Source organism: Etheostoma cragini, chromosome 11 (genome assembly GCF_013103735.1).
Source record: "Etheostoma cragini isolate CJK2018 chromosome 11, CSU_Ecrag_1.0, whole genome shotgun sequence".
In the NCBI taxonomy this organism is placed as follows: Eukaryota; Metazoa; Chordata; class Actinopteri; order Perciformes; family Percidae; genus Etheostoma; species Etheostoma cragini.
Genome location: NC_048417.1, coordinates 2,754,436 through 2,769,639, shown reverse-complemented (window position 1 = coordinate 2,769,639; position 15,204 = coordinate 2,754,436). Strand labels below are relative to the sequence as shown.

At 44.6% G+C, this 15,204-nt stretch overlaps 2 protein-coding genes across 2 annotated transcripts in view; one reads left to right on the top strand and one right to left on the bottom strand.

Moving 5' to 3' along the window:
• Positions 1-4,589, top strand: part of LOC117952727 (insulin-like growth factor-binding protein 2-B) — a 37,980-nt gene extending 33,391 nt beyond the window's left edge. Inside the window, exon 6 of the transcript XR_004658493.1 lies at positions 4,559-4,589. The gene's annotated coding sequence lies outside the window, so the exon portion shown is untranslated. The remainder of the gene's footprint in view (positions 1-4,558) is intronic.
• On the bottom strand, positions 539-13,625 carry LOC117952728 (insulin-like growth factor-binding protein 5). Its single transcript, XM_034885235.1, has 4 exons — positions 13,292-13,625; positions 3,718-3,932; positions 3,411-3,530; positions 539-3,256 (listed from the first exon to the last, which is right to left on the bottom strand). The coding sequence occupies exons 1-4, from the start codon at positions 13,623-13,625 to the stop codon at positions 3,122-3,124; spliced, it is 804 nt and encodes a 267-aa protein (XP_034741126.1). The 3' UTR covers positions 539-3,121.
• Between the last annotated feature and the right edge of the window lie 1,579 nt (positions 13,626-15,204).

Genomic DNA, 15,204 nt, shown 5'->3' with positions numbered 1-15,204 from the left:
CTTTGTCATAACAAAAAAGACAAAGGTTAAAAGAGTACATAAATTACAAGTTGAATAAATATTACACAGTGATATTCACTTTAATAATTTGAGATTTTTTTGTCTTTTCTGTCTTATTTGTTTTATGTAGTTCCAAATACTGACCATTTTTATTTCCCACTATCCTCCTGCCACTGATGGGTCCATTTCACAAGCCAGTGAACACCAAATTATGAAAACCAATTGTTTTGACTCGTTACATCCAGAAGGTTGTTATGTACTCAGAAAAAAAGCTGTACTGTCATTACTGTACTACTGAAGTATGAAATGTGAATACCAGTTTAAACCAAGTAGGAGATGTGAAACCTGAGGAAGCCACCACTCGCAAACAGGCGTTTTAAAGTCTGAACCTGCAATCCCAAACAAAAGAAACAAATACCTGGAACATTGAAGTATTCACGCACTTGATTGGTCCAGACAGTGAACGGTCCCAGATATCAGATACTTCCTTGTATCGAAATCGAATCAAAGTGAGACTCTGCTCGTTTCCTTTTTCTGCTGCATTCCCCAGATTTCCATGACTCCTGGTAAGTTACTGTGCTAACTGTATCTAATGTCATGCAATTGGTGACCCCCATATCGGGGAAGAGGCTAGGCCCTGATTACGACCACCGCCCATGGCGCTCACGCTTACTCTTTCCCCTCTGTCTCTTTTGTCTCTGTCTCAACTCTCTGTGCAATTGGCCGTGAGAACGTCTCTAGCTGCGTGTAACATTGAAATCCATCTTTCCCTAAAAGATGTTGCCGTATTGGAGGTCCCAGGCGTGGGCTGCACAGCCCCTGTCGACAAATATTACCTCAAAGCACCAACTTTAAAAGGTAAGCACAAGATAACACAACATTTAGCTTTTGTGGCTGTTTTTTTTTTTTTTTTTTTTTTTTAACGTTCCACCAACTTCATGATACCACATCTTAGGACGTCGTTGTGTGTCGATATCAATAGTGAGTAACTGAAATAAGTGCAAGCTGCTTTTTCGAAAGTGGTAGTGGGGGTTTGGTGTTGGAAGTGGGGCGAGTTGCCTCGATCGTGTATTCACGACCACTGAGGAAGCCACTCGGGACGCACATATCATCTTTTTCTTTTTTTGTTTCACCAAAGGAAATGATGACATGATTTTACCGTTGGCTTCCTCTCTCTGGCAATCATATTCATTGGCATTCACATGAAAAAGCAAGAATCTTAGCTTATTGATTGACAAAGAAAGAGACGAAGGAGGCTAAACGGACTGCGGTTACACAGCCGTCCCACACACATCACTCTTGTCCAGAATTGCCCCCGAGGTTCAGGCGGATATTAGAAATTGATTTTCTACGCGTTGCTGACACCGTTTACAGGACCAACAAAGTTTGTTCTTCTTCTCTTAATCGAAACTAAACCTGGACATCTTTGATCGTTGTATCAAGTATCAGCCGCGGCAGAAAAAGGATATAGCCCCGTTTGATATCCATGTCACTTTCACGTCACCATATTAATGTATTTGCATGTAGAAAGGCACTGTGACTTGCACACAGAGAGAGAACTCTTGAATGACCCTGCTTTAACCTGTAGTTTTCATCATGCTCCCCTTAGATGTCCAACCTTTGCATGGAGGCTTGTAAGCAGAAGGTTTAGAGGGTTAGCTTCTTTGACCGCCCTGTAGTCTAATGACTCCGGGTCAAGGACCTATTCAAATTCTTTACAGGCTAAAAATCTTCTTCTTTTTTTCTCCAAGCACAATTACATTGTTGTCATACTATGTTTCTACAAGAAAGAAAAAAAACAACATTCAATAACTATATTTTAAAAGTAATGTAATACACCATGGTTACACTGTAGTAGCAGTACTGAGGGGAAACCACTTGATAAAGGAACATGGCTCAAAAGTGGGCATTCTTTACTTCACTGAAGGCAAAGAAAACGGCACAAACAAAACCATACAAAACTACACTTCACACGACTGAATCAGAGAAGCAACTGGCCCGACTGGCGAGTTTGATTATGCACTCAACTCTAAAGATCGAAGTCAAACTCGAGTCCCATCGCTTTAAGCTGAAAACATGGATCTTTGTTTTACCACTAGAGTCAGCGCTCTCTAAGCTCTGTGTCGCCCTGCATGGCAGTGTCTGTTTACGTAGGCACAGTTGGCATATCAGGCTAGCTACATTGTCGAAGAGCCACTTACAAAGGTTCATCTGTGACCGTCAGCTTACTCTTTTGTTTCCAAATGTGCCGTGTCCCGATACAAACTTTACATCGGTTATAGAGAAGGCCAGCCCCAAGACCACGTTAAGCGCCAGCAATACTTGTTGTGACAAAAACAAAGAAAAGAGAAAGGAAAAAAAAAAAGGACATTCTTTTTGTAATAGGCTCACTCCATCCTATACGCACACAGGCGGATACATGCCACACACACGCACTGTACACACACACACACACACTCATGCACCCATCATTTTGTGAGGTTGCACATATCTACATATCTAAGCAGGTTCCCCTCATTCATAAGTGCTCGGACAGAACCACATACCCAGATAGAGTCAACTGTTACAGCATATCCCTGTCTATTGTTTCTTTTTTGTCTTTTCTTTTGGAAAACAGACCAAAAAACCAAATTACTCTGCCAATCGTCAGTTCCACAGCCTAAAACTGATCTGTTATCAATCAATGTGCCTGATTCACAATGATTTTGTGGTCATTTTGCATCATACAAAATGTTGTATTGAAACCCCTAGCTTCTATAAAAAATATATCCATTGCGTGTATATCTTTTCATGGATCTGCAGCCGGGAAAGCCGCCTCATACGAGGGGTCCCATGAGCAAAAGTCAAGGGGATCTAGCAAATCTTCTAGGACGTTTCCCCTCATTCGGAAATGTGCTTGGTCAAAAACAGAAAAAAAGAAAAAAAATACAGGTGTCTTTTTTTTCAGCCTGTTCTTTCGTTGGGAGGTTTTCTTCCTTTTTTTTCAATTTGAAAAAAAAAAAAATCTTGAAGTGAACGGAGCGCGGAGCGGACATATGTAATTCAGAGAGGAGGCGTGGGCCCTGGGTCACGTGCTGGTTAGGGGTGGGGGTGTGGGGGTCAAGGACGGCCCTCCCCCTTTTCACTCGTTGTTGTTGCTGCTCTCCAGGTCCTTACACTGAATGTCCCCTCCGCTGTAGTCTGTTCCGGGCATCTGAACGCCGTACTTGTCCACACACCAGCAGATGCCCCGTTTGCGGCCGCGAGACGGCTTGCACTGGGGGACAAAAAAACAAGATCACAAGGGTTAGGGACAGGTGGTGAGGGTAAAGGGTTGGTAACACCAGAAAGTGGCACAGCACAAGGTAATTGCACGCATTTGCAAAATAGGCTAGAATAATATTTGGAAGGCTTTCTTAGTGCAAACCCACCTGCTTGCGCTTGAAGAATCCTTTTCTGTCACAGTTGGGAAGATACAAAGACAGAGCCATTATACGAGAAGTGTCCTTCATTCCCTGAATGATCCCATCTAGTTTTCTCCTGCACGGACCCTTTAGGGAAAGACAGTCCAGGGTTACAAAGGCTGCTCAAAGGTATTATAAAATGAAGTATATTAAGATATAATGCATGGTTTGCATTGGTAGATGCTACCACAAGGAGTCCCCAAAGTCAGAAATGTTTAAATTCTACACTTAGTCTTTCACCCATCACTTATTCACTTATCATTTAAAAACTTACAAATTCAGGCTCGTGCTTGTCAATGGGCATAGGGGAGTAGTCCAGGGGGGTGCCCATGAGGCGCTGCTTGCCGAGCTTCCTCTTCTGCTCCTTGCGCAGCGCGTGAACTTTTTTACTGTTCACAATGTCTTTTGGGAGGAGTGGCACTTTGGCCGGCTGCAGCTCCTCTGTAATCTCTGTGGTTAGGGTGTCCTCATGCTCTCGAGACTCACGATCTGCAGCGGAGAAAATCAAACATGGAAACAATTAATGTCACATTTTTTAAAGCAAGCTGCAGCTTCACACTAATGCATTGACATCTTTATATGTGTGTGATTAAGATGTTAATTGGCAATGTGTGACAGATTATTTGCAATCAAACATACAATCAAACAATGTGAGAAAGTGTCGGGTAGTGACGGCCCAATGAAGCTTCATGGAGTATTTTCTTATCCTTCTGAGCCCAGTAGACAGCGATCTTGGTTCATCAAAGGGTTGTAAGCACAACAAACTACCATTTTTTAAGCCCAATTCTTTAAACCAAGATTGCCATGTAGTGTGGTCAACCAATTAAACTCATAGTTCAATTGGACAGTGTTTGGCACTGTTGTCCCTGCCCTCTGCTGAAAATATGTGAATGGATTTAATAATATTAGTTGACTTAACGCTCCTACTAAAGCTAGAAGCACAACATTGACATATTGTTATCATATACAGTTGGTATGAACAGGTTAGCCTCTTAACACACTCAACGGACATTAGCATTCACTTGAGTCACGTTTCTGTCCATGCGGCAAATATTCCTAAGTCCAATATTCATTGTCCTTTTAGCTCCGTTTTAGTCTCCACCATCTCCCGGGAGAAATATCTGACTCTTTAGCCGACAAATGCTCAAATACAGTATGTTTACCAGTTAGTTGCTAACTTTGTGTGACTTCCATTTGGTGCATGGCAGGTAGTGAACAGTGTGTTCATCAGAGCTTTGTTGCTAGAAACATCTGTCTGCTGCAGCTGGAAGCGAGATTGATGAAAGCTGGGTGATCGAAACCAAACAGTAAAGTTGTCAAAAATATGCTGAAATTCTTTGCAGAGCCGAGAGGATGTACAAAGCTGTTGATAGTTCAACCCTTGACCCTTGATTCTCTGTTCATTTAACACTCCCGGTGTCCAGATATAGTTATCTGCAAGATAGAGGACAGTGCAGATCTTAAGTTGCTAATGGTTGGGTCCATTTTTGATAAAATAGTAATTGACAAGACGCAGACTAATTGCACCTGGGTATCAATGGAAAGGGATTCCACCAAATTCCCTGTTAAAAAAAAATCTTAACTCTGTATTTGGAAGCAAATGGAGCTGTTTCTTGTTGTGCCACTACTTTCTATGTAGGACTTTGGCAATGTTTGTTTAAGCGCTAGCATTATTTCATGATGAAACTAGTTTACAAGTTTTATTTGAACATAAAATTCAGGAATGTAGAATATCTCATTAAAGGGGAATGCCTGACATAAATACAGGTACCATAGACCTGTAATTAAGTATTATCAAGAACCAGTAAGATGTAGATCTGACTTATATAAGCAATGTATTACAATCACTGAAAAGAAACTTGCTATCTGCATGAAATCAAATGTGAATTTCTTCAGCTTTTTAATCTGAATACATCTACATAAGAAATAGTATACCAGGTGCTTTTCCCGGGGTTTGTGACCCCAACTGTTGCTTTCCATTTGTGTATACAGGAAGGGAGGCTGCTGGGAGATCTGATAAACAGCTGATGAACTCTGACAGCTAACACAGGAGTTAGACTCCCACCAACCCCACCTTCCAATCCCCTTACTCTCTGTTTTCTAATGCTAAATCATTCCTTCACGTAAGTCCAGTAGGAGCTAATCTGCATCCATGAAAACAAGACATTTATTTTAATGTTCGTCATATATCAGTGAGATGTTGGTCTTAAAAGTTAGTTGAGGTCGCACATAAACACATACAGACACCAGGCAGCACCAGACGTCTACAACTTGGGAAAACTGCATCACATGTTGCATGGCTGCCTGCACAGTGCCTGGAAAATCTGCTAACACGTTATCTGGACTGCTAAACTCCAACAGCGACTAAGGCCTCTGAGTGTCGTAACTTTAGAGCAACGTGTCCCACATTAAACTCAAATGTCAAGCGGAGGAAAATCCAGTTGCTCTGTGGACTCGTATAAATGCTTGTACATTTCTGTCACATTTTACGCGCTTCTAAGACGTAATTTCAGCTCCCCAAGGGGGCACTATAGTCTCTTGATAGGATGTTCACAGGTTGAGGTCCTTTATCCTTAACCTACTCCCCCCCCCGCCACCTCCTCCCCTATATTTGGGGGCTCAGCCTTTTAAGCCTGGATCCCCAGCCAGAGGTTCTTTGAGGCCACAGAAAGAAGCCAGCAGCTCCCCCCTTGGCTTAGCTGTACCATAAGTACAGAGCTATTGTTGGGACTTTGCCAACTGGCCAAAGCGATGGTGCCAGTGGATGACCCTGGTTATATTTATCTGACAAGGAAACCCGCCGTGGTGCGCAGGGCCAGAAGCACTGAACCAGAGAGGAATGTTGGCTGCGCACTGTAGGCCAACTGCTGCTGAAAGACAAATCAACTTCCATACTTGTACACAGACAAGAGAGAATAGGCTGGAAAATATGTTTTAACAAGTTGCCATAATGTCGCTGACAGGCCTGGCAGTGCACAGCCACCGTAGAGAAAGGCACTTAGACGGAACAAGGACACGAGATCCGAGAAACTGATGTTCAAAGAGCCTGACACAGCAGGAGCGTCTGGAGTCTCTGGGAGGGGATGGAGGGGGCAGGGCGATTACCAGAATTGGGTCTTTGGCTTCTGCGCTGCACTGCCGTCTCTTTGAAATTAATCTCACAACTCATGACTTGGCGGGCATTGGTTTGTGTTTAGATATATCCTTGTGTCTCCCCGCTCAGACTACGAGGCTTTCACTCGCTATAAATAAATACGTCAAACAAGCATTCGTATGTGACCACTGTGGAAAAACTCCTTGTTTCTGCTGTTCAGTCCAATAATTTCTAGGGGCGCTTAATTAAAATGCCACATATTTGGCAATGCAACACGCTGCCAAAAATAAGGGCTGCTTTTTTTCAACATGCATTCTTGTTTAATGTGTAATCTCATTTGTGCATTTAAATGGCCAGACTAAGAGAGGTCTGAGCCGTGGCACATCAATTATATCCACCTTACAACTCAGTCTGACAAAATGCCTCTTTGGAGAATGCTGTTTTGGTTTTTTTTTATCTGTATTTTAAATCAGTGAAGACAATGGTGTCTGACTTCTTTTCTCCTCCACAACCAACAACACCAAACTCATCTTTTCTCAAGTGGGTTCTTCGGCGCAGCCACAAAAACTCATTTTTTCCATGCTCAGGGTACCCAGCTTGTAAAGGAGGCTTAGAGGGTCCGTGTTTAACTCCTGAAACCCAGCCAAGATGCTGGCCAGGAGCCAAGTGAGCCAAGTCATGTGCAGCTCTTCCATTCAGCTGAGCCCAAAGCTGTGCCGCTATCTCTCGCTCCCTGTGCTCGAGCTAAAGATTTCATTAGGACGAGAGGGCTAGAGTAGCCAAAGGAGGTGCACCTGATACTTCTCTGTTTAAAAATTAACATCTGCACACAATTATGCTTCATGAATATCCCAAGTTTCTTACGGGGCAACAGTCCAAGCAAGAAAGATAAGCTGCCCCGTCTTTGGATTTTTTGATGTCCTCTCCTCTGGATCTTTAAGACTATAACAATGCCATTTAGATTGCGCAAAGAAAAGACAGGACAATAGATTATCCCACCTTTCATTGGATTTTCCAGCATTACAGCACATTGGCTATGTCCTGCCTTTGATTAAGTGCGTCTCGGCGCTGCATCTGAAATTACATCTTTACAAGATGTAAGAGAATAGTGAATAGAGGTGCAGGGGGTACAGGGGGTAGGACAAGATAATGTAGGGGTAAATGAGCCTGAGGGCTTGTGTCACATAAAGCACGAAGGTAGTAAACCATCCTTCAGCCTCCGACTGCCTCAGCTACTTAATATTTCAAAGCAATGCCATGGCCTGATAAGTTTCTGCAGTTTCTAGAGCAGAAAGGGAGGTGTGAACAAACCAGAGATGTGTGTGCTGCAGCGCAAAAGTTAGGTCCTGATGACCAAAGTAATATCTGCCATGGACACTTTTTTAAATTTGCAGCAAAGTTACTACTGTGGCCTAGTTGGGTCTGCTCCCACAATATTTCTTTTCCTCTTTTACGGCAAGTATTTGCAAAAAAGTTCAAGCAATGCTATGTACCTACAAATCTGTAAACCAGTTGTGATAGAGAAAACGGCATGGGATGTTTGTGAAGTGAGCATGTCTGTAAAGGGGAGACTTGTGGCTGCACATAGAACCCATTTTTTATACAGATATCTTGAGGTGAGAGGTCACGGGACCCCTTTGCAAATAGCCATTACAGTTTATCTCTCGACCAAATGAAGTCTAACTTTGGAGCGTTATTTAATTTCATATGATAGCAATGCCTAGCTTCACTCTAGCTTTAACACAGAGCTGGCTACAGCCTCTGACAGACTGCAGTAAAAGCCCCCCAAAAACATTTGTGGCTTTTAAGAAAACATTTGTTTGCCTCCCAACCCCTCACCCCCTTCTTTTTTTGACCCTTATGTTCTGTTGTTTGCGTAGAATTGCTGTTGTTTGACCCTGTGCATGTTCTCAGTCAGCTTCTGAAAATGCAGGAAATACCTCTTCCCCATGGTATTGTGAACACAGAATATGTTCATTGCAATCAAAAAGTTTCCTGCTTTTCTGAAAGCATGGTATAAATAGCAGTCAGAACAATTCAAGGATTATAGATCACAAAACTGGACTTATGGGAGGATGCAATATCCTTCCAGGACGGAAATGCTGCTGTAGGTAAGCAAACTTTCTGACCTGTTTACAGCTTACAGTACAGCCTCGAGCCATCAGACTGAGGCGCATGTCTCTTCTACTTTACATTCCTAATTCTGGTCTGAGGTCCTCATCTTACAGCAGAGTTTGGGTTTTCCAACAAGCCACATGGATGGACGCAACCTCTTTTTGGGTCACCGCAACACAATTGCTGGGTGTGACGATGTTCTAATTCCCCCGTGGCTGAAGCAGCTATTTTGGCCAGAGTCTAGCGCTCCTGGATGGGCTGCACAAAGCTGATCTCCACGCAGCATTCAAAAGGAACATCACAGTGGACGAACAACTAACTTCAACATGAATTATTACTGGGGAGTGTGTAATACAACGGTGTGTTTCATAAAACATCCAAGAATGAGCAAAACCGCCTGTTTCCGTAACATGGTACGAACACTTTTTGAAGTAGCATTATTTTAAAGTTTATAACCACTACAGGAGGTTATATTTTTGGTTTGTTTGTCTGTTTGTCAGCAGGACTATGGAAAAACTACCACCCGATCTCCATGGAGCTTGGTGAAAGGGTGTAGCATGGACCAATGAAGAATCTGTTAAATTTCGGAGTGGATCCCGATTAAACATAATCTTTCATTACGTTAACATTGTGAGATAGTGCATGGCCTGGGCGGAGATCTGTGATCTCTGAGTGTCCTTCTAAGCTTCTAAGCCATCAAACTATAATACCTTCCGCAACAGGGATCAACAAATGCTTCCCCCGCCAACATTTTAGAGAATTCCCTGGAGCAACTCATTTGCTTTCCAAACACTGAGTAAACCTTATTCAAAGGCCTAATTTTGGTCCATTCTCGTCCAATGTTAGCTTGAACCAGACGTTGGAGGATAGATTACAGTACACAGGTCAGATGTAAAAAGGTGTGACATCATTTTAAAGCCAAGCATGTGACCGTCCCTGCCTTTTATTGAATCACATGCGTGGAAAAAAGGTAGAAAACGTACAGTGAGAGCTGATATGTTTCCCAGCTGTTGCCACCAGCAGGCTAGGTGTCATTGACCAATGAGCTGTACAAATACCACCGTAAAGTTTTACGGAGAGAAATCATGCATGTGTGCCAAAAAGGTAATGTGCTTGCCAGCGACGGCTCAAGTGCTGTAGAGTGTCCCTGTGATCATTCTGAGCCTCGAAATGCCACGTGCAGACAAAAGCAGCGCCACATCAGTAGTATTAATGTCACATATAAGAAACTGGGGGACTCTAGATTTTCTAGGCATCACATTTTCCACAAAATGTTTGCTTTTTTTTTCTTGAAGTCATCGTGATATCTTGACAAAATGACCTTTTGAAGAATTCTCCCTGGCACCTGCAACAGATCAGTTGCAGCATGCTAAGCTTTCACTGCACTGGCTCAGATGTTCAAGGTGAGACAGATGGAAAGCCACATACTGTCTTTCCTTTCTCATGAGCCCGTCATGAAGCTGTCAGGCAGCTGGAGCAACACGTGACCAGGGATATACGTATGTAATGATGTGATGTAATTTTGATGCCTATCTTGGCCAGGTCTCCCTTGCAAAAGAGATTTTTAATCTCAATGGGTATTACCTGGTTAAATAAAGGATAAATACATTTTAAAAAATATATCTGACGTGGCATATCTGCATGAGCACGCAACATTTACAGCAGACGGCGTCCGGTGGCTGGTTTTCATTAACCGAATTGTACAGTCAGAGAGAATCAACATTTTACCACTTGCTTTGGTTTCTCAGCTACGACTTAATCAGCAGCTGTGTCAGTAGGGCTGCTGGCATGGAAAAAGCGGATGGAGATTCTCAACGTTGAATTGCTTTCTAAAAAGTATGTGATGACAAGTCATTCTCTACGGTGCTTAGATGTGACAGGGCAGTTTGACCATGCATATGTAAAGTTCTTTGTCAAGCATTGGTCATCAGACGTCTGCAGTTGCTTGACTTACACAAGGGTTTATGAGTTATTCTGAGTTTATGTCAATAACAAAAGAACAATCACTAGCTCCGAAACTGCCTGGCAACAAGTTAAAACTGCATCTACACGTGCAAAGAGCCAAGACAAATGTAAAGCTTTAAAGTTGTCAGGTTTCCTGTTGCTATGCTAATAAGGGGCATAGTATTTCTGTGCCGAGTATTCTGGAAGTGCAACCACTCCCTAATCATCTTTTGCTTCTTGGCAAAGAGCAATCTGTTAAAACATAAGGCCCTTTCAGAAGCTTGAAAGACGAGGGGCCTGCTGCTATGAAGTCATATCTGTTGGCAAGCGTTGCAGGGTCTGATTCACTCGTAGGGGGCTAACAAAATCTGCCCCCGCAGCACATACCACCCCCTGTGCCTTACAATCCAAGCAACCCCTGGGATCACAGTGCGAGAGCAAAACGTGAATTAATGCACCACAGGGACACGGACCCAGACGCAGAGCGATTGCCAGGTTTCTTTTTTTCTTGTTTTTACATCAGCAGTAAAGGGCGGTGGGGGGGGGAGCAAAGATTCCTCTCTCCCATTGTTTGGCTGCCCCAGTCAATATTTAGTAGGTTGCGGACACTTGAGCTCCTCCTCCTTGTGTTTGGCTTGCTCAGCTGGTACAGCACACAGACAGCTGCAACCCCACACCACAGGAAACCAGAAGCTCACCTCACCAGTACCCGTTGGCGGAGCTGTTTGACAGAAGGCCCTTCAGAGGAAACAGAGCGCCGGGGACATTCTGCTGAATCACTGCGTTGGGACTGAGCGCCCATGCAATGAATGCAGAATGCCAGAGGCAGGGAAAGATGCTCTGATTACCTCGTCTGTGGCCCAACAAAGAAGTCAAGTTCTGTGTGTGTGTGTGTGTCTGTGTGTGTGTGTGTGTGTGTGTGTGTGTGTGTGTGTGTGTGTGTGTGTGTGTGTGTGTGTGTGTGAAAAGCCAGAGGGAGACAAACTGCCCGAGGTGTCATCATTCACAACAATCACACACAATGCACATCCAGACACCCACACAGCCCCGCCCAAGTAGGCTACACACACACAGACACACACACAAACACACACAGACACACACACTGTGAGCCTACCATGACTTTGTTTCAGTTTGTGACCAATACTTTGCAGAATCTGAGGTTTTCTGAGTGTGTGTAGCCCAACAGAAGCAGAGGTGCTCTGCCCATTGGGTGCAGATGGTCTAATAACTCCGTCAGCAGCCAGAAGGAGCCCAGTGGCAGCCGATTTTATAGAGTGAGGCGTGGAGCCAAACCCTTTGTGGTTACTTATCTAGTTGTTGACAACTCTGAGTGACAGTGGACCTCTCTGCTACACCAAAAATACCTTAAATCATTCAAGGCTACAGGCTCCACTGTCTTTCTCCCTCTGTCTGTCTGTCTCTACGTATTCCTGTTTTTTCTGTGTGTGTGTGTGTGTGTGTGTGTGTGTGTGTGTCTCTCTCTTTCTCTCTCTCTCTCTCAGATTTAGTGGTAATCCGACTCTGAATACCAAGCTCGGGGTAGCCTAAATCTATCCAAATTCGGCTTTAACCAGACCCACCGTTCGCGGAGTCGGCCCCCCATTCCTCCCCGTGTCGTCTGTGGAACACACTCGGCTTTTGTCTGGATGGATTTCACGTGTCAAGGTGCGAATAATATTGGAAAGGCGAAAAATGAAAGACATGAAAGCTTAATGCGCTCTGGCGTGAGGAGGGAAAACAGTGAGCTTTGACAGACACTTGCTACACTAGTAGATATTAAAAGGGAGGCAATTTGCAGAATAAGCTCCACTTTAGAGGTTCCCAGGTTTTCCTCATAATACCCCTTATATAAATACACTCTGCGTTTAGTGCTCAGACCCCTTTTCATAAAGTTTTTCACTTGTTTTTTTTTGCTTCAGTGTAACAGCAGCGGGGAAACCTTTTTAAGGCGATGCGTTTAATAACTCGCCCTGGATCCTTACAGCCACACCTGGGTCTCGCAAGACCGCAGTTTGACAGCAACTTCCCCGCACTGGGCTCAGATCAGCCGGGACAACCCGGGCACCGCAGCGGAGCGCCGAGCCGCCCGCAGCAGATCACGCGGCGCTGCGCACACATCCGAGCTGCTGGTTCACCTAGTGGTCTTACCACGGACATAGATTCATACCAAGCAGCCTAACACAACCCTGGCGTTACAGCTGGATGCTGAGCCTGCGAGACCCGAGGTGCGTTTGTGTTCCTACAAAGACCCGAGAGCAGAGGAGGACTTTAATCAAGACAGCAGATCTCAAACCATCTGTCAAACACGCGCTCTGTCAGGGGGCAGTGCGCGTTCTAGGCACTGTGTCTCGTGGTGAGGGAAGGGAACCCCCACCCTCTGGGGTCCACAAATTTATTATCAACAATGCAATAATATCTACATAAAATGATGGCATTTATCGCGAAAGATACTCGACTGTGGTTGTTAATTTAATCCCGCAGCAGCGCACAGTGGATCCCCAGATGGATAAGAAATCCGTGATCCACAGACAAGACAGAGGAGACCCTGCAGTCCTGGCCTGCATGAAATTTAAAAAAAAAAATGTGTTCGTGCATTGATGCGGTTGGAAGTGCAGCGAGCACACATTCTCAAGAGTTTGATCCCCGAGCATGCATTGCATTGAGTCTGCCAGGCAGCCCGTGCGCGTCTTACCTATGGGCGGGTGGGCAGGTTTGTATCCTTTCTCGTTGGTGCACACTCCCCTGCCGTGGAGCAGGGCGTGCAGGGGTTTCTCCTCCCCGCTCCTCGGCAGACAGCGGAGGCCCTGGGTGCACGTCCCGGTGTAAACGCCGCACGCCGCTCCCTCGGACAGGGCGCAGGTCAGGCAGCAGCCGCAGCCCGGCTCCTTGACCAGCTGGCAGCCGACCGGGACCGGAGGGCACATGGACAGAGCCTTCTGGTCACACGGCTCGCACGGCACGTATGAACCCAAGCACCCGGACAGCCCCAAGATAAATGTCACCAAGAGGCAAAAACTCAGAAACATTGTTGGCGTTCTCTTCAGTTATAGCATAAAGCTCAAATGCGAAGAGAGGAGGGGGAAAAGTAGACCAGGCTAATTAGCACAATGCCTCAGTCAGATAATCCGATTTTTTTTAAAGCTAAAGCCAAGAGTCTTTATCCAAGGATGTTGCTATTTGTGTAAAAAAACAAAAAAAACACCAAAAGAAAACCCCGCAGGCTGCAGCGTGCACACTGCAAAACGAGTTGAAATGAGTAATTTCAAATAGATGTGCTATTTGTCCCGAGATGCTGTCCTCTGCAGGAGCGAGGCAATTCTTTGCACAAAATCTCAACTGCTCTCCCTCTTCAGTTTGGACTCCAGTACTTTCTCCAGCAGAAGTTTCCTGAGCAGACTGATCAACTGGAGAGCTGCCTTGCCTTTTTAAAACAGCCGAGTCCAATCCCCTAACTGAACACGCTAAACAGCAGGGAAGGGAGGCGCACTTGTTCCACGGCTTGGCAGGCGGCCAAAGTTTTTTTTAATTTTTTTTTTTTCAGCAGCAGGAGGATCGCTCTTTCACCCTGGAGGCTGAACTGATGCCGAGGGGCAAAAGGCAGCAGCAGAGAGCAACACAGCCCTCATCCACTCATTTGAGCAGTGAGCGTTGCTAAAAAGCTGCAGGCTTTCACTGTTAGATCTGAAGCTTCACATTCTCCCCCAGAAGAGCTTTAAAGTGCTCCACACTGCAAAAAATGACTTCTCAACATGTCGACGTACGCTCATTTCCAGCTAAACAATCTCTCTGATGTGTCAAACGAGCTTCTTTTTTACAGTGGGTGAGATCATTGTGGCGAGAAGTAAATTGTTCAAGATTTCTTTCTTTGTTTAAAGCCTCTTTACAAAGGCACTTAAGAAGGAAATTATGTGTAGATTATTCTTCACTATCCGGATCACTGGGCGGAATAAGCTCTGTATCATGTGCCAGTTCCACATTTGTGGATTTGAAAACATCTGAAAACTTTGATTTAAGTCTCAAGGGAACATAACTTCCTCACATCATAAGTCTCTGGTGTCCATGAGAAGTTAAGCACGGGTAACCCCCTGATTGAGTCATGGTCACGGGTTGAATGGAACATGGGGTGTTGATGGAGCAGTGGATATGACCCATTTCTTTGGTGTAGGAGACCTCGGTTCGAGTCCCACTGTGATACATTAACCAAAGTGTCCCTGAGCAAGACACTTAACCCCTGGTTGCTCCAGAGGTGTGCAACCTCTATCATGTATAGCAACCGCAAGTCGCTTTGGATAAAAGTGTCAGCTAAATGACATGTAATGTAATAATGACTATCCCTACTAAGGAAAGATATGAAGTGCTTTGCAGTCATGGTTGGAACTGAAGAAGAAGAAGAAGAAGAAGAAGAAGAAATGGATGGAAAAGGAACAAGATTAGCAACATAGCCCTGGTCTACAAGTCACGTTTAATCCTGCACCTGTTGCTTCCATTTGTGTTACCAATGAAACCAAAAGGAAAACCCCACTAATATAGCCCCCTCTCTCTTTCTCTTTCTCTTTCTGTCTCTCTTTCGCTCTCACAGACACACAAACACACACACACACAGAG

Excerpts from the sequence above, each read along its gene's own strand:
- LOC117952728 (XM_034885235.1), bottom strand. The coding sequence starts at position 13,625 with ATGTTTCTGAGTTTTTGCCTCTTGGTGACATTTATCTTGGGGCTGTCC. Across the intron at positions 3,933-13,291 it reads ACCTGCCCACCCGCCCATAG|ATCGTGAGTCTCGAGAGCAT; the intron begins GTAAGACGCGCA and ends TCTCCGCTGCAG. Across the intron at positions 3,257-3,410 it reads GATTCTTCAAGCGCAAGCAG|TGCAAGCCGTCTCGCGGCCG; the intron begins GTGGGTTTGCAC and ends TTTGTCCCCCAG.